Genomic DNA, 26019 nt, shown 5'->3' with positions numbered 1-26019 from the left:
TATATTTTTTCCTTTCCCTATTAAAGAACTGTTATTTCCTGCTCCCATGTTTTTTGCCTGAGAGCCCCTTATTCATAGCAATTCGGAGGGGTGGGGAGGGTTTGCATTCTCCATTTCAGGGGAGGCTCCTGTCTCCTTTAACAGGCACCTGTCTTTCCAAACCAAGACAATACACTGTATGAATTTATGAGATGAGTGACAACAATCCTTGCTAGAGGAATTGTTTCAACTTAGATTTTGTATTAGCTTCAATGAACATGAACCAAACAGCTATTGTCATTTATTGCTAAGAATCTGGGAAATACTGGTAAGAGGAGAAACACAAGTATAAATGTCTAAGGGAAATGAGGCTGGTGGAAGGGTGATATAGCTTCTAAAAAAGCCCAGAAAACATAGTCAGAGTGTTACTCTATTTTCTATCTAAATGCATTTCTTTCAAGTATTACAAAGCACATTATGATGTTATGGCCAGAAAAACACTACTAAAACAACCAGATCAAATTACAGGATCATTGTAAAAGAGAAATACAGAAGGAGGACATAGAAAATGTCAGGATGATGTTGGTCTCCTGTAGCATTAAGAATTTTCAAGGCTTTACTTATTTTACCATCTTTCTTAGACATGGAAAAGAAGCTTAGGAAAAAGACTCATATGCCAAAGGACAAAGGGCAGACATGACATTATTTCTACACTAGTTCTAGGCAGTACTTTAAGACAAACTTTAATTTCAATTCTCGTATTGAACTTCAAAGAGGAATGTGCAAAGGCAGATACTCTGAAATGTGACTGAAGAAAGTTATACTGCCTATGTTTTGTGAAAGACAGAGTTGTAACCAAATTCTATATACAGAGGCCTAGAAGGATATTAGAACATCTACTCCAGCTGCAGCAAGTCAATTAAATGGAAATCAGAAATGTAGTACTCTGGTGTTCCAGTTTAGGAGTACAACAAGCTAACTGGGGAAGGGATGGTAAACACTTGACAGTTAAACAAAATGGCAACAGGAAGGAAAGAAGATGGAATGCCAGTTTTTTCATAATCATGCTACAAGTAACAACTGTTAGCATCTCATAACTTCATAATAACGTAGCTTAAGGCATCTTTATTTTAGTATCAATTAAGGCTAATTTTGCAAACACTTGCTGTGATCAAATAAAATATTTAAATATTCAATCTGGTATGTGAAGTCAGCAGAGCTACTGAGAATCCTAACGGTACGCATGTGCTGAACTCAACCCATTATCACAAGAATTATTCACAACAAGTTGGCCCACTTCATTCCATGAAATTGTTCACAGAAATACACCTCTTAAAAATATACATTTGAAGAATCAACTCAAAACTAAATATCTTCACTTTCTGTCTGTGCTTGTCTTTTGTAAACTTCATATTGCTACAGTAACCAGTGCCAAGATTAAAATAAATATTGCAAGGTCAGTATTCATGAAGAAGTTGTCCTACAGCATGGAGAAAACACATATGAAATAATCTGCTCATTAGATTAAAAGAAAACTGTTATTTTAAATGTAGAATACTGTAAATAAAAATTAGAATATACTGAAAATATTTTAAAAATCTGAATTAATGAAAGACAAAATGCCAAGGGCCTCTATGGGCTTCACATAGCATCTGTACAGTGAACAGAATAGTGGTTTATAATTTGAGAGAGACTGTCAGAGGGGTCTCTTTTCCATAAGAACTTTTAGTGTAGAGAAGAAATACTGAATAAAGAGTAAATATGAACCCAACAGATGAAGAATAAATGCAGCTGAAATGATATGAGCCGCATTCAGCCCATATTCTGTATTGGGTCATATTTTGCACTTAATAGATAGTCATAACTTAGGTCTATTTAGAAAATGTATACTTAAAATGCAGCTTTGAAAACACCAGCAACAGAGATTCCACTTTTCTGGGCAGTGTATCTCAACTCCAACTCCAGATGGGTATAATCTCACATTTTGAGAAAATACTAGTTTTCTCAGAAATATACCTCTTTCTACTTTGATCTTGTCAAGGATTTCATTTTTGTCTGCTAGATCATTTTTGATAGCTGCCTCTAGTTTAGCAATTTGCAGTTTCAGTTGCTGTTCTTTTGATTTCCATTGCTGTTCATGGGGCAGACTGAAGACACTGCAATAAAACATATGTTATATGAAAAACGTTTAGAAATCAGCTTCAGCAGAAAATAACCAAGGAAAAAACCTTTTAGCAGCACAGAGACCACTGTCATTGTGGCTGAGGAATTATGTAAACATATGTTGGTCAGCTGCTCTTGAATCCCAGGTGGCTCTCTCAGGATGCAATTAAAAACCATGAAAGATTTGTGGGATGAGCAAAGGAACTGACCTTAATTTAGAGCTCCAAAGTTAAAAAAAGTTGGTAGCATGCAACATTTGTGGGACTAGGAAAACAACTGAGATGCATATCTCAGAATAATCCATAACTGCAAAATTCAGCAAGTGACAACTACAAAACCAGGGCTTTTTTTATGTACAAACCCTCTTAATGTAGAGAATTGGGATCATCCACTTGATTTCTTTTAACTTTGTGAGACATGCAGAACCTCAAGTCAGTTGCCTGGTCAAAGAAATGTTGACCACAAAGTGAAAACAGCTTTCTCATACTCGAAAACAACAATTCTGCTACTGTTTAAGAAGCGCATATAAAGTAATCTTTCCCCTACTCGGAAGAAATAAAAAAAAAGTGTGAAAAGAAATTAGAATAACTATTTTGCATTTAACATTATTTGCTTGTAAACTGCCAATCTATTTGCAGGGGTACAGAATCAGAACTGCTGAAACCACAACAAAATGCATAACTCAGACTGAAATAAAAGTAATTCTATTATATAATTTGCAGTATAATTCCTTGCAGGTAAAAAGAAAAAGCAATGTAATTTGCTTTCTTAGACAGTGAGTACTATGCTCTTCATATTACTGTTGTTCAATTCTTGCATTCTTATTGATTCGAAAAATGTCCATCTTAACAAATCATAAACTAGTCTATTCATTTACATATTCTGTGAAAAATCATAAACTATGGGGTTTTCTTTAAACAAAGGTGTCAGTTCCTCAACTCTTTCCTTTGCAGAAGCTCACCAGTTAACAAATATTATATTTTATATACATAAATGTATTAAAAAATCTTCTGGAATCTATTTTGCAGCCTATCTCTCCCAGACATCTGTGTAACAAGCCTCAACCAAAAAAAAAAAAAGAAGAAAGAAGTATTGCAGAAAGGACAGCCCACAGAGCCTTGTAGACTGTACCTGCAGACTTAAAGAGAATGCCCGCTCTGATGGGTGACTACATGTAGTGATCCTGAGTACTTGTAAGTGCAGTTACATCAAAAATACTTGAAGAATGACCTTAAGGTTAAAGAAAAAAAACTATGACAGCACGAACTGTAGACTCTGAAGTATATGGCAGGGGTTTATATTCTGGATTTGTGCTCTTCTTAAAAACTGGTTTATTTCCCTGTATTTTGTCATTTCCTCATAGTATACCTAACCTCTTTAATACATTTCTCCAGGCACAGAACATCTTACACTTTGGCAGATTGTCTTTTACAGCATGCATGAACTTATGGAATGCTTCTAAGTCCTGCAGTAAAATAAGATTTATTTTACTCTCCCATAATTTTGAAGATAATATGCAAGGAATATAATGTACTGCACCCACTATAATTCCATAGTACTGTCTAGGTATGGAAAAGATACAGTGTGTTCTCTAACTGCTTGAAGTCTTATTGGTCCCATAAGGAAAGAATAAAGCATATGAAAAAAGGTATCAAATACCCTTAGTTTTCAAACTTCTGAAAGTGTTTTCTCATTTCAATGACAACTATATGTGCATTTGCTGGCTTTAGGTACAAAAATTTCACATAATGATGTAGCTACATCTAATTCAGTTTTTTGGAAGACTATGCTGTCAGAGAAACCATTAAGAGTTACTATGATGGCAGTTCAAGATCTCAGTATTCAAATGAAGAACATTTCAGAAGATGGGTTTCCTCCAAGCCTATGTAATGCTAATATTTGTGTTTAATGATTATGCTTAATGTAACATTTTAGTTTGAATTGAGTCCACTTGTGTTGTTTCTTCATTTGAATTTAATATCCACGTGGAAAATTTGTCACGTCCATGGTATTTCATCAGAGTTAAAGCCATGTGGATAAATTATAATGGTCAGCCACATTGGGCACTTTCTTTTGAAAGAATTTAAGCATTGTCAGGTTTGCATTACAAGGTCATATGAAAACCACTCCTCCAAACCCTTTATCAAAATGTATTGCTTTCTTAGACAAAGAGGAAATAATAAGAGTAAACTGACAAATTCATACTTGTTCTTTGCAAACTCTCCAGGTGCCGTTCCGCAGTCTTGTCTTTGGCAAAATTGCTATCAACTTTCCAAAAATAACAGCAGCAAAGGATGGATTGCTGCCTCTTTTCCTCTATTAAAAAGATTTAATAATTATCTAGCACCTGTGGGCACTTCCTACCCACCACTAGCAATAAATAAGCTGCAGTAGAGTTCCATTGTGAAAACAGGAAACTGGAAAAGCTAGCCATTACACAGCGGTTATAATGAAATTATCCATGTCTCTACTTTCTTGTTACTCAATTTGCTGGTTTTGGCTGAGGCAGAGGTACTTTTTTTTCCTAGTGGTTGGTATGGGGCTGTATTTTGGATTTGTGCTGAACACAGTGATGACAATACAGAGATGCTTTTGTTGCTGCTGAGCAGGGCTTGGAGATAATCATACTGCTGTCCTGGGGAAAGGGCTGGGGTAGTGGGGGAAACTGGGAGGCGCCACAGCTGGGAGAGCAGATCAAAGGAATATTTTCTACTAGAAAAAGTGAGAAGAAGGAGGAGAAAGGGAGGACATTTGGAGTGATGGTGTTTGCCCTCCCAAGTCACCATAAAGTGTGATGGGGCCCTGAAGGTGTGGAACACCTGCCTGCCCCTGGGAAGCCAGGAATGAATTCCTTGTTTTGCTTTCCTTGTGTGCACAGCTTCTGCTTTCCCTATTAAATTGCCTTTTTCTAGCTTTTACTCTTTAAATTCTCTCCCCAGTCCACTGGTGGGGAAGTTAGCAAGGGCTGTGAGGGGCTTGGTGGCCAGCTGGAGTAAAACTACAATATGGAATGATAAAACAGGAATCAACATTTAAATGGGACTATATGAAAGGACAGATAATTCTAGATAAAAGAATTGTATTGTATTGTAGATTACTACAATACAATACAGAAGCATATTTAAATTTATTTAAACATCTTAAATTCTATATGACTAAAGCAGAACAGAAATATTGTAAGATGATATGTTACTAAGTGTTACTTTTCTGCATAATGATAAAAGAGAGAAAGAAATCATAATCGGAAATATTTATAACATGATCAAATTTTGGAGAAATCTGCAACAATGAAGTTAAGTGACAGACAACTGATCAACTGCCCCTATACAAAATTCGGAGTATTGTGATAATACAACTGTTACATCTCATAAGTAAAAAAACTGTTTAAGTTATTTGTACTCACCATTTTTCACTTCTATGATTTTTAATTTCATCACAAACAGTACCGTAAGTATAAGAAATATTGTAAGAATTCTATAAACAAAAATTGGTATCACTCACATTGTGTTTAGTCATTCGTATTTTTTTTGACAGACATCACACTGACAAGCCAAACACTTTAAGTGGAGAAATAACTTCAATACAAGAAAATATGTTAAGTATTTTATGTACTTTCTGAGGCAATTATTAACTCTAAGACACATGTCTTATTATCTAACCCTCTTTAGTGCAATAAAATCACAGTTTCCCAATAAAGGAAAAGCTCATTTGAAGGTCCTTTTATTCTTTCACATGCTTGTGGCAATTGGCTAGAATTACTTATTTCTGTATCAGTAGAAGTGAAATGATAGCTATTACAAAAGAAACAAACCACGCCTCAAAAATAATTAGTGGAAAAGCTGTCAAGTATCAGACTTTATACAGGTTCACTGTGAAGTGCTGGAAGAACTTCCATCCCACTGACAAAAATTCAAACACCTCTTTGTTAAAAAAAACCTAAGAAACAATCCCAAAACAAATCCAAATTAATCTACCTAGAAGTATCCTTCTTTCAATAATTACTCTAAAGAAAATAATGAGAAATTCAACTAAAAATTCTTTCATTTATGTTCAAAATAAAGTGACCCCTACCTATTTTTAATTATGTTTTTAAAAGTAGTGTCCTATTGTTTCAAGAGTATTAGAACAAGCTGGTCCATTTAAACAGGGCAGATGAAATACAGGCAGAGTCCATGAATGTTTCCATATACACTTACTGATACGATAAACTGGAACACAAACATATTTACATGCATACACAAACACTCAATAGGCACATTCCAGCACTTAGTGCTGTATGAAGACCTATTCAACAGGACAGGAACCTAATTTTTTATATAAAGAATAAATAACTTACCTGTTATTTAGCTTATCATAGTTTTCCTTCAAGAGTTCGTTCTCTTTTTCTAGATCATTTATTCTTTCCTGTAACTAAAATGAAGAAGGAAGTTTTATTTGATGCCCAGCACAAAAGCAAATTACAATAAATGTGTGAAGACAGATAGTTAATTACTTGTAGGAACTGTCAAGCTATTATTTGTTCTTTTGATACAAAATCAGCATGACAGAATATTCTGCGTTGGAAGGGATACAAGTGTAGCAGACACTGAGATGGCTAGAGCCCCATGGCGTGTGGAGGCTTAGAGATAAGGGAATGCTGAGTCAGAGTAGCTAAGCCTGAAGTCTTCACTTAGGTCCTCCAGGCCTAACTTATCTCTCTGTGATCCCATAGGCCATTCTCCCCAACCCTTACAACTGGTCAGTTCCTGAGCCCCCCTAACCCTATATGAGGCCACCGTAGCCCATTCTGGTAGAAGAGCTGCCGTCGGAACCCTTCGCGAACCCTGCAAATAAACCATGGTGGAACTACCAGGGCTGCCTTCTCCTCTCTCTCCGTCTGCTTTCATGGAAGCCACTCCCGGCCAGAGCACCTTAGCAAGCTAAGAGCTGAAACTATAAAAGAGCTGAAAATCACTAAGAGCTGATGATCACTGAGCTTGCTAAGGTAGCCAAGGCTGCAGGGCACTTAGGGCTCGGACACCTGGTCTCCAGAAGGCTGAGCGGCCCAGCCCGAGACTGCTCGCCCGAGGCACCTTGATCCTGCACTGACCATGCTATCCGGCTGGAAGCGGCGCAGTGCCATTTCACATACAAGGATCATCAAATCTAACTTTAAAGGAATGGTCCATTTGGGGATGAAAACCACAACCTTGGCAGTATTAGCACCCTGCTCTAACCAAAAGAGCCAATCTTAGGGTATATATGCAAAATAATATAAAAATCTGAAAGTCTTAAGCGTATTACTGACATGATAAACAACACATCCTTGTTTTCAAAACATTCACTAAAGCAGGACATAACTTTAAAGCTGTGAGATAATAAGAAGATACCTTCATGCATTACAATAGTTTTAAAGGTTTGGAGGAAGTATCTGTGAATTACTTCTTGGTAAACTTGGTTCATGCAAAATACTTTTAAAATAGGTAAACCAGGTGGTAAAACTAAATTTGCTACAAAATGTAACAGAAAAACAAGTAAGACTGCAGACTCTTACTCCTCATGCATTGAAGAGAATGAGAAGTAAACCACGTCATTTTTAGCCCTAAGTGTGGATGGCATGAGTTTGAGAGCCTCTAGACAAAGAAACAGAAGTAACAGATTTGAACTGCTAAATCAGATATAACACTATAGTGTACTGGAATTAAATCAGGTTGAAAGAATACTAAAAAACTATTATCAATAAATTAAGTATAATTTTCTTTCAGTTAATAAAACACTTGTTCAGTATGAGAATTGACATGGAATCCTATGCCTTAACCTCAAATATTGTCCAAACACTGGTGCAGTGACTATGCAGCACAGGGATCAAGTGTGGTTGATATTCTACCAAATGCAAGCAGCAGCCACTTCTTCTTTTTAATGGGATAAAAGTATATATATCACTAGTATATATATCACCACATCAGCCTTGTAAATGTGTTTGAAACATCTATTCACATTTTCACAATTAAAAGGTATCCCATCATTAACTCTTCCCTTATCTATATGTACTTCAAGCAGATTCAAGATCTCTTGAACACAATCTCACCTCTTCTGTCCTTCTGTTCGAAATAGTTACTGTCTGCAATTCTTTTTGAAGATGAATGCACTTTAACCGCTCCTCTTTAAGCAGAACATTCAGTTCATCACCTTTTGCTAATAAAGCATCATGGTTGGTCTTCAAGTTCTTTAGGTTCTGTGAAAAGGAAGGAAGGAATAACAAAATCAGACCTTGTAGAATGTTGCCACACTGTGTATTTCAACACCGGACTCTCAAGGTACTATTGAGTAGATGTTCTCAATGTGATCAGCAGGACACATTCTTGAACTAAGTAAATAAAAGTAACTTTCACTTCTCACCGCCAGCAGAAGGTGACTTGGTTGCCCTTATGAATATCAAACCCTCAGTTTACTCATTATGAAAATGACAAAGAAATAAATCTGTAAAGCAATTAAAAGATTTTGCAGTGCTTACAGTGGTTGGACATGCTAACCAAAAACCACTGCAGCAGCAAGCAGAAATCAATGTCATCCACATTTATGTTAATCATAGAACTTGCCACAGCTCTCTTAACCCTTATATTTATATATACATATATACACATACACATATAAATCTTTATACTTATAGATACACATACACACACACTTGTAGATATATGATTCTTTTGCAAGCCTCATGCATTCAGCACTATTTCCCAGCTAGAAGAACTTCAGTAAGGGACTTCTGATTTCCATCATATTTACATTTACTTTGATGGGACATTTAACCAATTTTAAAATTAAATGAAGTGTAGCAGACACTGAGATGGCTACAGCCCTGTGGAGGATGGAGGCTTAGAGATAAGGGAATGCTGAGTCAGAGTAGCTATAGCCGAAGTCTTCACTCCAGGCCTAGCTTATGTCTCTGTGACCCCATAGGCTATTCTCCCTAACCCTTACAATTGGTCAGTTCCTGATCCCCCCAACCCTATATAAGAAGCCACCGTAGCCCATTCTGGTAAAAGAGCTGCCGTCGGAACCCTTCGCGAACCCGGCAAATAAAACCATTGCGGAACTCTCGGGGCTGCTCACCCGATGTGCCTTTGATCCTGCACTGACTACGCTATCCGGCTAGAAGTGGCCCAGTGGCATTTCACAATGAAGGATGCCGACAGAGCCTCTATTTCCAGAATATTAGTTACTATTATACTGCCTACAATCCTGTAATTAGGCCTCATTCATTAAAAATTCACATGTAAAACACATTCAAATTACGATTTGAGACAAAATAGTTGAAAGCCCAGTCTCCTGTTTCATAAAATGACTGGATGATCATTTATGCCAAATACATATGTGAATATAGTTAATGTTTAATGCTTTTAGACAGAAAGAAGTTAGCTTCGTTTTTTTCCATAGAGCATTCTTACAAAGTAGTTAAATGGAGAAGCTAAATGTTAATACTGTAAAAATCATTTACGTTCACATGCAGTCTGAACAGACTGGAAATGAACAAAAAACCGATGAAAAATCAGTCACCAACTTGATTTTCAGCTTTTCATATTAATTTCTCAGGAAGACAAAAATCACAGAGAACACACATTATTAGCAGCCAGTCTAACAAAAAGAAATAACAGTTATTTTTATAGCTATTTTTATAACTAGTTATTCATAGTTATAAATAGAGAGAATTTAACTCTGAATTCTAGAGTTCAACTCTCTCTATTTTAGATTTCTTAAAGAGAAAGAAGACAAAAAGCCATGTTAAACTTTTTCTCAGTTTGGCAGAAAAGATACAGGAGTTACACTGAAGAGGGGGAAGAAGGCAAAGCAAAACAAAATGCAGAAACAGAAAAACATGGGCAAAAAAAGGAATCAAAGAAAAATCTAATGGCACAAGTGTTACTTAGCATGCCACCAATAAGCACACAGGTGTTTTTAAGGATACTCAGTGCTTCCAATTCTTAAGGCTGGATACATAATAAAGCTCTATTGCAGTTAGGATTCCTCCTTACAGGAAGTCTCCCATTTCCTAGGTATTATCATACCACCTTTGTATGCACATGCAGTTTTCCATATACATACAGGAAAAAGCAGAAAAAAACCAGTAAAATTAAAACCTATAGATAATCTACCACGGAATTGCATGTTCTGGAGATATTTTCATAAAATTGCTCTTTTTATAAGGAAAATTATTACTTAAAGTAGACCTCTAAAATAATTTCCATGAACATAAGAGCAGAGGTTAAATCCTAATATCAGAACAGAAGAGCCAAACTACCCAAACTTCAGCAAAGAGTAATAAAGTGGAGGGGGCTTGGTACTCTTTTTTGGTAAATCAGTACATCTAAGTCAAAGTCCTCTCTTTCAATGATCAGGGATCTCTTTCCATAGCCAGACAACTCACTTCATTCTTCATAATCTGCTTGGTATGACTTTGCAGATGAAATCTGTCTGGGTTTGGGCTGTTATTTGTCTCTGCCTAGACAAGGGTGAGATGGGCTCGCTTTTCGGGCTCCAAAAAACAAGGCTGGACTTTCAGGTTCGGTCTTCAAGGTTGTTTATTATTTCTTATCTACAAAAATTTTCTTTCTGCTCAGCCGGGGTCTGACCAGCAAGGCAGCCAAAGGCACTCTGACTGCCCACAGGGCGGTCACATCTTTTTATAACAAAGTCTACGTAAACTATATTTATCTTTTGTCTCCAATACTTATAATTTTTATTACTAAGTGTACTTTTACTATAAACTTATCAAAAATACCTACGTCACCCGGAAAATGGAAGACAAGAAGAAGGAGGAAGAACTATGCGGCAGGCCTAACTCCCTCTATCTTGTTCTTTTCCAACCCTCTTGTACCAAATCTTAAAAACTGTGTTTAAGCTTATAAATGTTCTATTTCTATATCTTTTACACGCCAGTGATTCTTATGTCCCCACATATAGGTGGAACATCTCTTGCAGGGTCAAAGTTGAGCCACTAGGTACTTTTTGCAACATCCCAAGGCTCTCGAGCTCCTCAAGGGTTCTCTCGGTAGCTCTGGCCCTCAGGAGAAGTGCGCTGAGTTCCCACATCTCCCCCTTCTGTTTGCACAAAAAGCACCTGTTTCGTGACTGAACTTATGACACGTCGTATACACAAAAGAATACAAGGTGTAACAAACATGAGGACTATAAGAACCACTAAAACTATGAATTTTATCTTCAAAACTTCTTTCTATAAAGGAGAAAGATCAAAAAATCTTGCCATGTCATCGATCTAAGACCCTGTGTCTTCGCTAAGTTTTTTAATACTATCTTCTATTCTTTTGATGTTCTCGTGAATAGATTTTGAATGATCAGAGAGATTCATGCAGCACATTCCTTCAAACTCTTTGCATCCGTGTCTATGAGTGAGCAATAAGTAATCAATTGCTGCTCTGTTTTGAAGTGTTGCTTGTCTTACACCGCTCATGTCTTCTAGCATGTCGCTCAGTGCAAGAGAGACTGAATGGGCATGTTTGCTTAACCAACAACTCATATGGTCTAGCTGAGTCAAGGCTACTCCTGATGCTGTTTGAGGTGAAAAAATTGCTACTGCAATTCTTCTTGCCTTGTCTCAAGTGTACACTTTGTTATCGCAATTTGTACCATATTGTTGTAAAGATCTTTTTTCTTGATGCTTTTGCTTTTCCATCAATTTTGAATCTGGTGACAACATTGAAATTTCTCCGATGCTGCATGGACCTCTCTGGGTATTCGCAGGAATACCATACTAAATCCTGTCCCCACAAATCAAGAAAAGTCTTCTTGGCAATTGCACAGGTACTTGGAGTGACCTTTTGTCTATTGTAATTGTGGTTTTGCACTATGTTGATGCATTTCTATAAAACTCACGATTCGGAGTGACATCGATGGTTTTGTTTGTTTTTGCCACATCTTGAATCTGAAACTGTATGCATATCTCTATTGTCATGGACCCAAAAATTTCCAATTCCTGAGGTTCGGTAGAAGCTACAGGAAGAAGATGTGTCCAAGCGCACCACTCATTCACAGGATCCTTAACGACCTGTGAGATTTCAACCTGAGTGTGTCTTGGAATTGGTCATGCATTCACTGGCATCTCAACCATACAGACTGAAAATGGTCTTCCTGGTCTAGAATGTATTAAACAGATGCTATCTAAATTTGCTGCTTGGGCTAAAGCTTCCTAAACGTTCTTTTTTGGTTGGTTAACCGGTAAATTTGTTTTTTCATTTGAGACAATGCATAATGATGTGAGACATATAAACATTATAAAATTTATGACCTCCCCTTTGTGGTGAAACATTGTGGTAACTTCTCAACTAAAATCTCCAAAGTCTTTATTTTTTTGTTTCTTCTGGACCGTTGTTTGCAGCTTGAGCCTCCTCCTCTGTCTGAGTGCTCGCCTCGCTGCTCTTGGGATCAGTGCTCTCTTCTTGCGTCCGAAATGGTTTCACGTGCCGTGCTGACACCTACTTCAAACTTCGCCTTGTGGAAACACAAGCAAAACTTTTGCCCTAAGTGATTAGTCTGAAGGGACTCTCTATTTGTCCCGACTCTGGGTTTCTGATCAGCACTAAAGGATTCTCCCTTAGTCTTGCCTGAGAGCTGTTGGAAAAATGTCTCAGGATCGGTGGATTGGGTTTTGAGGATGAACTGTTAAGAAAGTTCAACACATACAATGCTTTGTTTAATTTCATGTGTGGTGTTGCCTCTGGTTCCCCTCTTTTCTGTCTATCTAGGATGGATTTCAGGGTGTGATGTGTTCTCTCAATGATTGCCTGACCTGTGGGTGAATGCGGAATACCGAATGTGTGTTTGACACCCTATTTTTTCAGGAATCTGTCAAGCACCCTGCCTGTATATGTTGGACCATTATCTGTTTTTATTTCTTGAGGCACACCTAACGACGCGAATGCTTGCAGAAAATGCCGACAAGCATGATCTGCTGTTTCCCCTGCATGTGCTGATGCAAAGACTGCTCCTGAGAATGTGTCTACAGAAACGTGAACATTTTTGAGTCTTCCAAATGATGGATACTTTGTGACATTGGTTTGCCACAGTTGAAGGCTTTGCAGTCCTCGTGGGTTGACTGCTCTTGTGGAAGCTGGTGGCTGCACAAGCTGACAATCTGGACAAGCACTAATGATTTCCCTCGCTTGTGCTAGACTCTGCTGGAAAAAAAGATTAAGACTAAAAATCCCTACTCCATCTGGAGTAGTTTGTGTAATGTAGGATGTAGTTCAGGTTAATGTACTCAGTATTGACTTAGAATCAAGAACTGTGTATAATTTGTCTTCTGTTTAGCATGCTTATGTGATAAGAATATAGGAATGTTACTGATCAAACTGCAATTACCTCTTCAACCTGGAGAAATTTTCCTTCCATTGCTGAAAGAGCATTGCTTTTCTCAGCCAGCTGTTTACGGACCTTGATCATTTCCACATTGTCCTTAATGTTTAGCCTTCAAAATTAAAAACAAATGCATCATAAACACATACTTAGAAGAAGATATAGTGTATAATACCCAAATTAATTTGTTCTTCTATAATTCACACTAAAGAGTTTAGGTAATTAAACATTTTACTGTCTGATGACACAGCAACTTCAATCAAAACATATACATCTTTGATATTGTATAAAACTGTGTATGGCAGAAAAAGAAAACAATCCTATGCCTAAAGAGATTGTTTTTCCTCTCTCCCACCATCCAAAAAATTCGGTGCCAGCAGAACACCATTTTGTGAAGTTTCCACCTATCAAATACTGCAAAGAAAATGAGAGCTAGCAATTTAGACTATAACATCTTAACTCTGGTATTCAAACATGCTGCCAGTGTGTCTTAATTACATTAAAATAATTTAATATCTATGCAGATATTCTTACAGTTCTAAGATTAATTTGAACCTGTACTGTTTATTAGAAAGGATGTTCAAAATAATTAAAAATTTTAAAAATATTTACTTAAGTGTTTTTTCCTTACTTCAAACGGTGCAACTAAACCCCATTATTTCTACAAGTATGAGAGGAGAAACCAGTTAGGATTTTTATTAATATAAATTATGATAAAATCAGAATAGATTTTCAATATCTGAAAAGGCAATTTCTCTTCAAATATTTGTTTATTTTAGACATGCAGGACAAATTATCACAATGCCATGCTGGAGCAAGTGAAGGGGCTACAATGCTTAGACATCTGGAACACAGCTGAGTATGTGAATAAAGTAATGTTACTCTCTAATACTAAAACAGTGTTAGAGACTTTCATTTATCTCAACATTTTCTGCAACAGCAGAGCCAGTATTTTTCTACTATTGGTAGACTCCAAATTACTGAGTACTAGTGAACATTAAATTGTCCACGATGAACCTACACCTAAAATTTGATAAGAATTAAAGTGAAGGAAAAATAGGTGATTAAAATTTTATGACTTGAACTTCAACTGAACCCGTATCAGCTGGAAAAGAATTCTCTAAAATGGTAATTATGAACCTTTTTGTTTATTTATGAAAAAACATCATAACTTATTATTGTAACTATTTCCTTGCTTAGAATTATCCATGCTATTTGGCAAAACATTTTATGGCTTGGTTTTACCAATTGGACAAAAATTAATAAGGCCCATATTTCTTTACAGAAGTAGCAATTTCCACAGCTACCTACAAACATTATGATATAACTCTTCTAATGTTTCCACCATAGAGATTTTAATTTTTCATAATACCTTTGGCTTGCTGTACCCTGCTCTTTCAGCCGTAGGGTGGATTCTTCAATTTCCTTTTCTTTACTTCTTAGTTGGCTCCCAAGAATCTCTCTGGCACGGTCTAGTTCCTCAATTTGGTTCTTTTGGGACTCAATGACAGTCTCCCTGCAAGTACAAGCATCCTACATTCTAAAACCAGCTATATATTTTTTCAAAGAAAAACAAAAAGAGTACTCAAGTAAGCCAACCGTTTAAGTGTTCAGCAAAATCTGTATTTCTTATTCTGTATTGATCTGTATTTATTATTCTCACAAGAAAGGCTTATGAGTTTAAATTGCTATGAAAGTGCAACACAAACTCTCAAAATAAATGCTTCTGTGGACTGAATAATGCTTAGCAGAACCTCACTAAAATGATTTCTTATACTCTGTATTAGAAGTATCCTCCTTCTCATCCTTTAGCACCAATGGTTTCTCAAAAGCAAAACGTCATTACTAGCTATCACAAAATTAGATCTTCAATGGATGGAGCACTGAAAGTAATTTTTAAGCTTTTATTCTGAAATGGAAAAATATCTAAACCCCAATAAAATAAAAAAAGAAAATAAAATCAAAATATGTGTTTTAAACAGTGGAATTTATCCAATAAATGCATTAAAAAGTAATTTACAGGAATATTTCGGTACAATTGTTCTTATGATTCCAGTTAGTCATTGCACTTATAAAATTTCAAGCACAAAATAAATGATTGCACATTAATCCATGTATTTCTAAACTTAGCTTGCCCATTAATTGGAAATGTAGCATTTACAGGGAAGATAATCAATAATCTGATTTAAGTAAATTACTGTGAAAATAAACCAACAGCTTTTAGAAAACCCAGGTTCTAAACACAATTCAGAGAAGAAAAATATTTTAATCAGACCTCAATATCTTTAAATTAGATGCTAATTACCTTTTCTATATAACAGCTCTCTGTTTCTCATGCTATCTCTACATGAAGCATGTTGTAAGGGTTTCCTAAGCTTTAATTTCAACTGAAATGCACAGATGAATTATAAACCACACTTCAAAATGCAAAAGTGAATCAGAATCATTTTACATAACTATCCCAATACTGTGCTTTTTGTACTTATCCATAAAATCTGTCTGCCTCTAGGAATGAAATTTAAATGCCAAAACACATTCACATAGCTACCACTTGCATGGTGGTGCACATTTTAGGACTTCTGTAGGTAAAAATTTTGCAGCTAAAGTTCTTCTTTTGTCAGCTTTGACCCATAACAAACAAGGCAGGCATTACATCCTAGCAAAGAAAGCCTCCCCACTAGAGACCAGTTTTAACTTGTAGCCAAATTCTTATGTACCTACATTTCGCATTCTAAATACCTGATTTCCTGTTTTCCTTAACATTCTGCATTGTTACCAGTGTTATTATTGTCAAAACCAACCACTTTATTTTCTGAACTGAAAACTTTTTAAAATATATACTTTTTTTCTTCAAGAAAACCATAAGTTCTAAGAACTATAATGACAAAAAAAGAAGTAATATGAATATCATACAAATTTCTGATTTCAGCCCTTGAATCCTCGAGCAGACTCTGTCCATGTTTGGGGAGCACAAGGTCAGATGATCTCACTTCTAAACTTTGAAATCTCATTCCTGAATACAAAAACAAAGATAAATTTTTCATGTGTTGAATGAAAAAGCACTTAACAGCCAACTATCTTAGTACAGCATAAATAATTGCAACTTCTATATAGAAGTCATAAGAAGTATTTTTACATCAAAATTGCATACAAATAATCACTGTATGCACAACATAAGCTGCTGTAAAATCTGAAGGATGGGCAATGACAGTGTTAAAGCAAACTGTTAAAAACATGTCCTGAAAGATTTTTAGAAGATTTTACTTTCAAAGAGAACAGAGATCGTGTCTTCAAAGAAAAGAAACATCAGTATTATTAGACAGGAACATGGACTTGTAATCACTTTTTCTCAGCATTTTCTTTGCAAAATCCCAAGTGTCATTCACCCAGACATGCAATTGTTAGGACTGCATTTTAGTAGGAGTGCAGATAATTTCCTTGTGGTGTTTAGAAGCATCCTAAGCCCATGGTGAAAAAAAGAAGTGAGAAATTAATTAAGGAAGAATTATTATTACTTTAGGAGCAAATGCAATGGTTTTCCCACATTTTTCTCCTACACTTGGCAAGAAGAAATTAACCAAGTTTTGAGGTGGGATCAAATACATTTTATTTCAAAGACAGCATTAAGGCAGCCATCCCTCAGTCCTCAGAACTGCATCATTTAGGTTTAAGGTACAATGATACCAAGTTTCCCAAAATGCCTGAAAAACTTACCTACTTTGCTGCATTAACTTGACCCATTTAAAATTTTGATCTTTACGTGTTACTTTAAGGTACTGGTAATTGCAATACAGATACAGATATAGATACAGATATATAGAGATATAGATACAGATACAGGTATGCACATATGTGTGTATATGCCTAGAATGTTTTTTTTGTTTACTTTTGTTCAACTCAAGGTACTTCTTACATGACTGCACTCAAAGAAAGCAAGTATCTACAGAACATCCATACCTGATTAGCCTTCCATGGTATTTTTAAATCAGCCAAATAAAAAGCAGATACAAGAAGCTCTAATTGTTATTTGTAGAATTTTCTTGTCTCTTAATACCTTAGAGATTGCTAAACTATCCTTATTTTTTTCCAGGCATTTTAGTTTTCAATAATTGCTCTGCATATTTTCTGATATGCACTAAAAATGTTTTGAAATTCAGAATCATGGTTTCAAGTGCAATCAAAGAGTCTGCTGTTTTAACAAATGTGAATTATACCCTTCTTGGTGTGCTCTGGCATGCCAGCAGTCTCACTCTCTTTTTTGAGACCAGTGTTCACACGAGATTGAACGGAGCTGTACGGACAAGGCCTATGGCCTTGAATCTGGAGCTGCTGTTTAGTTGCAATGAGTTTGTTGCGGAGGCTCTCATTTTGTTTCTCAAGCTCACGAACTTTTTCTCGCAAGTGCTCAATCATTTCTTCCAGCTCCAGAGCCTGACCCAGCCGCTTGGGTCCACAGCGAGCCTGGTCACATTTTCTTTTATCATTAACGAGCCGTATTAACTTGGTGGTCATTCTGGGGAAAACAATTGCAAAAAAAGAAAAATAATGTGAAATGTGAAAAGTCAGCATAAAAAGTATTCTGTTGAAAGGAACATAACCACAGTGGAGACGTCAGCATAGTACCTTGATAACAAATTTCAAGTTTTGATGTAGCCATTGTTGCCTGGGAGAAACTCCTTGAAGATAACTGATACCACTGAGCAGCAATCTGCTTTATAGCACTGACAAATAACAGTTTCCTAAGGCTAGTCATTTAAAGTTAGTAAAGGAAGGACACCTTGAGACAGAGTAAAAATTTTCCAGAGTAGAAATCCATTTTGATTCAGGTGAAATGTACATCTTTAAGTTAAGTCTTTAGTTTGAAAACCTAGCTATTTAGTCTGCCTGTTCTTGCAAAAGCCTAGGCTCAGAGAAACTGCTTCAGTGAAAGACAGAGATAAGGAGGGGAGACAGAGGGAGATAGAGAGAGACAGAAGCTTCTGGAGGGGAGGCAGGTCAACCTGACCTAGCATTCTTCTGATAAAGAACAACTAGCGCTAAATGCCACCTGAAGTTTGTAAAACTAATAAGTATGAACCTATTGTGAAATTGCATGCATATACATTTGAGAGAAGATAAAACAGGACTTGGGGCCCCCAGAAGTACGCATGCCTTTTGAGGGGAGTAATCCCCGCATGCGTCCAGCGCTGCAATAAACATACCAACTTAACAACTTTCACAAGTTGTAGAGTTTTTAATCTTTTCCACAAAACAACCTTTACATTGTATTTTTAACTAAGTGGATGATGAGTACACCCACTGGTGTAAGTGGATGATGAGTGGTATTCCCTGTGCACAGAAACATAGGAACTACCATTTGAAATAACGAAACATTTCATTTCATCTACAATCTTGTATTTGACAACAACCTGACAGAAAAAATGAAATTACATAATACTGGTCAACTGGACAGTGGCTCACTGAATACTGAGTCAAAAGAAAATAATATTTTGGACTTTGAAGTATGAAATAGGGACTATTTTCAACTACCCTTTGATGACTTCATTAGCTCCTTGTGGGAATCCATAAAATCAGAGGGTTTTGGAAAAGCTGCAAAAGGCAGGCATCAGAGACAGCAGAACTGTGATTGGAGCTAAGCAGTAGTCATAAGATTGGTCAACAGAAAAATTATGTAAGAAGTGGAAAAGTAAGGACAAACAGAACAATGGTCTGTGTATTAATGCTTGTCTAGAATAACTCCCTAAGCTGCAGAAAAGTGTACCTAGCGAGATATTAGGAAGTTCTAAGCTTAAAAATGGAGCTCTGTGCAGTGTGTTTTAAGGCTTACAAGCAAGTATTGTATTTTAAATAAGCAAGCATTGTTTCAACCAAAGGTACGTGTGCTTATAGAGGTTGGATAGAACCACCGTCAATATGCTTCTGCTTTGTGTGATCAAAAAAGTTTTAAAGTTGTAACATTAAGTTCTTGGTCTGCTGCCTGGGATGTGAGCTGATTGCATCTTCCAATTGTCATAATGAGATGATGCTGGAGACTGATGCTGGAAAATAAAACAGCTCAAGACACATTCTTAGCAGTCCCATCCTGTTCGTGATTTGTATATAGCCCCCCACTGGCAATAGCTCCTCACCAGAAACTGGCTTAGATGCCGAAAGACAATTAGCACAATGCAAACACAGAGTCACAGCATTCAGCCTTTCTGCAATATTGTAATACTACAAACAGTTCTTCACAGTCCAGAGCAGTTTGTCGCCACACTAAGTCCTGGCAAAGATTAGCGCACCAATCCTAGCAAACTGAGTTTAATAATCAGCCTAACGTTTCCTGTATATTTGTGGGTAAACTGGGTACTGTGCTACCCATGCTATTTGGGACTTCTTCACTGAAGTTATCCATTACGTTTAATATCCACATGTTTCATGGTGTCAGTGGCTGGAGACAGGGACAACACACACCCTGACGTCCATGTGGCAAAAGAGCGTGTTTATTCCTCAAGCCCCTCTTAATAAAGGGGTTTGAAAATCCAGTCTGGATAGCTCATTGGTCTGATCTTTGACACAGCCCAAACTCCTGATCAGTGACATGCCTGCAGCTTAGGATGGAACATAATTGGCTGAGGTTCCTGCCAAGCAACCAAGGGGCCAGGTTTATGGAGCTGTCAGGGCTTCTTATCTATAGCCAAATTAACTGCCCGGTACAAGCCAGCTTGTACTGTGACATAATGTGACAGCTATCTACTGAAAAAAGGAGTGATAATTATAAAGACATTTTAGTGCTAACTCACCAATAAAAAGCTAGATGCTATTCAACTTCTTGAAGATAGACTGGGACAATAAAGGGGCAGAATCTCTCTGGATAGACCATTCTGATTCTAGAATGAAAAGCCTGAAGAACCATTAGGCTTCTACAGCTCTCCAATTTCCTGAAGAACCATTAGGCTTCTACAGCTCTCCAATTTCCAGAACACTCCACCAGCACAGCTGAGAATCCAAAGCAGCATCTCTGATGTAGGAGACAGCAGTGTACCTCTGTACAGGAAGATCTAACAGGGATCCCGCAAAAACCATCTCACATACTCAGAGACAATAGATTGTAGAAATCAATACAAAAATCATGTTCAGTAGGCGACTTTTGCTACTGTATTAAAAAATGCTCTCAGAGAAATCAGCATGATTTTTAATTTGTTGATGATGCTTTAAAGGGACAAAAAGGTACTGTGAGTTAAAATAAAAATATTAAATCCTATACCTTTTAATTTTCTCCTCTTGCTTATTGGCATACTGTTTGAGTAGGACATGGTCATCACGTAGACGAAGAAATCTGTCTTCCAGTTCCTCTCGACTGATTCTTGATATGACTTGTCGAGCTTTTACATTCTGTGTAGATGATGATTCTACCCAAACCAAGGCAATTTTAAATTACCTTCAATACATTCAACAACATATAATTCAAAGTCTAATTCACTTTGAAATTCTGAAAAAAAAATTAATGAAAATTTTCAAGTAATATGATATTTTACACTTGTTTCAGTCTATTCAATAATTTCCTCAGACTTATTGGCAGGTTAATCACTTCCTTTTTCCTTTCTCTAAGAGACTTAAAAAAATGTAGTTCAAACAATGCAGCAAACTGATTACCTACCAGGCAATGTAAAGAGAACAATTTAGCAAGCAACTAAGAATGGTCAAACATAATTAAAAGATAGGATGAACGTTACCATTGAGATGTTTTCTAATGTTTCAAAGTGAACATACTCTCTTGAAGCTTGAAAGAATTAACTCACAGTTGTGAAAACGAATTCAAATACAAGACTAAGCCCAGCAGTTCCATTCTAATAGCAGCTGAGTAACATATAAGAATTGCATAGTACTTTTGGCTGCCATTTTCTTAAATGGATCTGACCTTGTCCTCAGTTCGGCAAAAAAGCATTCTCTTTCCTTCTGGAAGGATGAACATTATAGTTTGATGAGTTTTCCAGTTTTTAGCATCTCACAGCAACTTCTCTTTTACAACAACCTACTTGAACGTAGAATGAGTCACTGTACTTTTCAAAATTTAACCCAGATTTTGACCTTCATTTTGTAAAACATCTTTAGAAAGAAGCTAAGGAAGCCACTGAGCAAAGTCTGCAATTGCAATAAATAGTATCTGGTACAAACCTTGTAATCCTTCAATTCCAGCTGGAGTAAGGACTGTATCTCTCACAGCCAGGTTCCCCACAGTTTCATCAGCTGAAAGAGGCATGGCTTAACTAGGAATAACAAAATTCAAATGCTTTTCCATCTGCAATTTAAACTGCGAGACTAGAATGAACTACCAAACATCACATAAAATGATGGCATAAGTAATGAGATTCACTGGAATGACTGACTCGTGTATTGCTGTAAATGTTCCTATCTCAACTGAATTCCTCAGAGGACAAATAAAACCTTCAAGTTTAACATTATGCCATTTTTAATCCATGCACAAAATATGGCTTATTTGGATATGCAGTAGCTAGCTCCAATTGTATTTAATGCATGCAGAATATATGAGCTTATAAAGTTCTAGTTCTAGATTGTCCTCAGCAATCTTTGGGCTAAGGCCATATTTCCAAGTGGATGTGGGAGGAGGATCTGATGGGGTTTCTTCTGTGTCTTTTGTTTTTGGGGTCTTTTTGGGATGTTTTATTTGGCTGGGTTTTTTGGGGGTGTTTTTGTTTTGTTTTTGGGTTTTGTTTGTTTTTGTTTTGTGGGGTTTTGGTTTTTTTAAATTGTTTGTTCATTTTAAGTCATGTCAAAGCTTAAGGCATCAACTGGTAGGTGAATGACATCCTTCACATTCTGAACTGGACTCTAAAATGAGGTGCTGGGGGTTATAGAGTCATTTCAGTATGACCTGCCAATCTCTTAGTCTTCTTTCAATCATTGTCCTAAGAGAAATTACTTTTTAAAATAGAGACATTCCTATGAATGATATTCATAAATCCAAGCACATTTCTTTTTTAAGACAACAGAAAGCTTAGCTACATGACAAAGTGAGATTAGGAAAGTATTAATTAGAGTATTAATCACTGTAATATATGAAGATACTGGTGTTTCTTTCTTGTCTTCCAGTGCAGAAAATCAAATGTTGGCCAGAGAATTAAGAAATGCTGAAACAACATGAAATGGAGGCACACGAAGTTCTAAGCATGGCTTTTCCCCCCCACATTGTTACACCCTTCAGATGATATAAATTCTTAGTGAATCCAAAAATATCTAGGAATCTATTGGCATATTATCAGCGATGTTAAAAAGACTCGCATCAGAAGATAGAAGTAACATAATATAATCCACAGACATTCCATGAAATATCACTTAATTTTTTCATCAAAACTACTGCCTAAGTGATGCCCTTCTTCTACCAGCAAAGCCATGTATCATAAACTAGTCTCCATATGGCTTTGTCCTAAAGGAACAAAAAGGATTAATGCAAGTTCCGTTTCCAACAAGTCAATCTTGCTTTCAATCTTTTTAATCACTAAAATTTAGAAGAAAATAACAATTAATACCTCAACAGATCCAGATGCTATGCTGAACCTTAAAAATTTTAATCAGATTTTATTTCTAAGAAAAGTAACCATACAGTCATTCAGCACTTTTGTTAATCAAAACTAAGTGAAAAGAACTTCACATACAAAGTGAGGAAAATTTTCCTTATCTCTAGAATTAGCCTATAAGAACTTCCAGTTAGATATAAAGAATTTTATTGTTACTGGAGTTCAAGAAACTTTAACTTTATTATATACTGCAGTACTTAATGTTTCACCATCTGACAAATTACAAAACACTGCATGTGACTTTGCTGAGTTATGAGACCAGCCTGTAACGAGAAGAATGCTTAAAACTAGAGAATCAAACCTCATGCTTTAGGTCTAAACTTTTATATAGCTCAGAGAAGCAAACTGTTGCACCAGCATCGTTCCAAAGTAGCAAAACTAAAGATGGATTACCTAAATTTTAAAAAGTACTTAGCCAGTGGGGGTAGGAAGCACTTCTAGGGAAGGGGGTTCTAGGGAAATCTTAAAAATTACGACATCTAATTGTTTCAATACGGATTTAGAATTTCATTATCTTGGCCAAAATGATGTTTTTCTTGCTACTTTCCCATACTCGGGCAGGGTAACACACCTCCCACTTGAGCCCAGCGGCCAACCCCCCCCCTTTTTACGTACAAAATAGAAACTGCAACCGAAAAGGCCTCTCGGGCTGTTCTAAATAAAGCGGTGAGGCACTGCCTTTCCCACGGGCATCGAGCTGCGCGCGAGCGGCCTCACGGGCCTGACATTACCGCTTCACGAGCTCCGCCGCAGGCCCGCTCCCCGGCCGGGGACAGCCCGCTGCAGGAGCGGTACCACATCCCCCGGACCAGCTGCGGCCGGTGGCGCTCCCCGCGCCGTGCCCGGAGGAAGAGCGGCCGCTCTCACTCACCGCCCCGCCGGCCCGGCGCTGTAACTGCCGCGGGTCAAACGGCCCCGTCCGCTTCCGGGGTCGCGCGTCCCGCTGCCTGCTGGGAGTTGGAGTTCGGGGCGAGGCCAAGCGCCGCCGCCCCTCACTCGGGACGCACTCACTCTCGGGACACACTCGCTCTCGGGCGGGTGGGAAGTAGGGGGGCAGTGGAAAAACGAGAGTGTGACCTGTGCATCAGGCTGTCGTTCTCGGACAGGTGGGGACTCTAGCCGAAGGGTTTGTGTGTGACCTGTGCATCAGGCTGTTGCTCCCCGGACAGGTGGGGGCTTTAGCCGAAGGGTTTGTGTGACCTGTGAACCAGGCCAGTGCTTGCCAGGTGTGTGAGGGCACCGAAGGCGATCAGAGCTAGGGCCCTTCCAGGGGCTCGGAGATACTGAGACCTGGAGGCCAACCCCAAGGCGAGGGGGGGCCACAGGGACCCATGATTTTCTAGCAGTAAGGATCCACTTTGTGTCTTTAGGGTGTGAAGTAATGTGTGAAAGTGAATGAGCAATAAAAGTGAGTGAATATAGACAAATGAAAGTATGGGAAATGTGGATTGTGCATTTTGAGCTTTATCATGTCTCCTTGAAGGGAGGTGTACTGTGCTGAAAAGTAGTGTTGGAGAAAAAAAAGATTTGTTTTGGGTGCATGTGGTTGGAAGAAAAGCGGTATTTAAGGTGCTAGTGAAAAGTTAAAAATAGAAGCAAGGGACGAAGAGACAGAATTTTGGGGAAAAAAAAAATAAAGAAAACAATAAAAACGAAAATGGGACAGAGATCCAGTAAGGTGAATGCGGGAAAGAAAAGCGGGAGAAAAAATTACCAACAGAAATACCCCAAGATAGTCTTCTAGGAGTTATGTTAGCCAACTGGGAAAAAAACCCCTGTACAAGGAAAAAGAACAAGGTAAAGATGATACAATTCTGTATGCTCGAATGGCCAACGAAGGAAATAAGATCTGACCATATTTATTAGCCTAGATATGGCTCGTTAGAGAAATGGATTTGTCAGGCTTTGAATGAATTTGTACATTCTAAAGAACAGCATAATGTAGAAGAAAGAGAATATGCCATGTGTTGGACAGCCCCCGTCCTGCCCTGAGCTCCGTTCCTTCGGTAACCACAGCTTCCTCCTCCTAGAGGAAGCACCGTATCGAAATACTAGGAGCTCGGTTAAAAGGCAGCCCTCTCCAAATTCTTTCTCAAACAACGGGAGAAAGACTATAGAAGATAAAAGAGGGAAAGAGTTAGATGAAAGGATTGGACTATTTCCGTTAAGAGAGGTTCCCATGGGAGGGGGCGGAACGGGGTTTGTAAATGCCCCTCTGACTTCCTCTGAGGTCCGAAACTTTAAGAAAGAAATCAAGGGAATTCTGGAGGATCCCATAGGTACGGCTGAACAATTAGACCAATTCTTAGGCCCGAACATTTATACTTGGGAAGAAATGCAAACCATAATGAAAATATTATTTTCTCAGGAAGAGAGACAGTTAATCAGAGCAGCTGGAATAAAAGCCTGGGAAAAGGATAATCCGCAGGGGCCTCCTGGAGAAGACAAGATGCCAACTGCACCTCCTGAGTGGGGTCAAAATACTGAGGAAGGGAGGAATCATATGAATGAATATTGGAATTTGGTTATCAAGGGAATAAAAGGGGCAGCACCCCGAGGGCAAAATGCCAAGAAGGCTTTTGAGGCACAGCAGGAAAAGGAAGAGGCTCCAAAGGAATGGCTGGACAGACTCAGGAGAAATATGAAACAATATTCTGGGATAGACGCTGAAGATGATATGAGAAAAGCATTGCTAAGGATTAACTTTGTTACTAATGCTTGGCCGGATATTAGAAAAAAATTGGAAAAAATTGAGGATTGGCATAGTAAATCATTAGATGATTTATTAAAAGAAGCCCAGAAAGTTTATGTGCGGGGAGATGAAGAAAAGGCTAAACTGAAAGCAAAACTTATGGTAGCCACTATGCGAGAAAATAATTTCCAAAAAAAAAAAAAAAACTGTACCGGCATTACTCCTAGACATGAAGGTGGTAGAGACAAGGGAAGGGAA

The 26019-nt window shown here is 37.6% G+C and overlaps 1 protein-coding gene across 3 annotated transcripts in view; it reads right to left on the bottom strand.

Annotated features, from left to right (window-relative positions):
* The window catches only part of RPGRIP1L (RPGRIP1 like), a 45789-nt gene extending 21843 nt beyond the window's left edge, over window positions 1–23946 (bottom strand). The window contains exons 1-10 of one of the 3 annotated variants that reach the window (XM_084212904.1): window positions 23685–23946; window positions 21649–21740; window positions 20738–20882; window positions 17706–18004; window positions 16405–16504; window positions 14864–15007; window positions 13498–13603; window positions 8210–8356; window positions 6479–6552; window positions 1996–2135 (exon numbers count right to left, since the gene is read on the bottom strand). In XM_084212904.1, the coding sequence (XP_084069030.1) occupies window positions 1996–2135; window positions 6479–6552; window positions 8210–8356; window positions 13498–13603; window positions 14864–15007; window positions 16405–16504; window positions 17706–18004; window positions 20738–20882; window positions 21649–21733 (1240 nt within the window). In that variant the 5' untranslated portion in view covers window positions 21734–21740; window positions 23685–23946. Of the gene's footprint in view, window positions 1–1995; window positions 2136–6478; window positions 6553–8209; window positions 8357–13497; window positions 13604–14863; window positions 15008–16404; window positions 16505–17705; window positions 18005–20273; window positions 20378–20737; window positions 20883–21648; window positions 21741–23684 lie in introns of those variants that run through there. The other 2 variants (XM_084212905.1, XM_084212906.1) reach the window with 2 other exon arrangements.
* Between the last annotated feature and the right edge of the window lie 2073 nt (window positions 23947–26019).

The sequence above is a fragment of the Fringilla coelebs genome (genome assembly GCF_963513975.1).
Source record: "Fringilla coelebs genome assembly, chromosome: 11".
Classification (NCBI taxonomy): Eukaryota; Metazoa; Chordata; class Aves; order Passeriformes; family Fringillidae; genus Fringilla; species Fringilla coelebs.
This window is presented reverse-complemented; position numbering and strand designations above follow the sequence as displayed.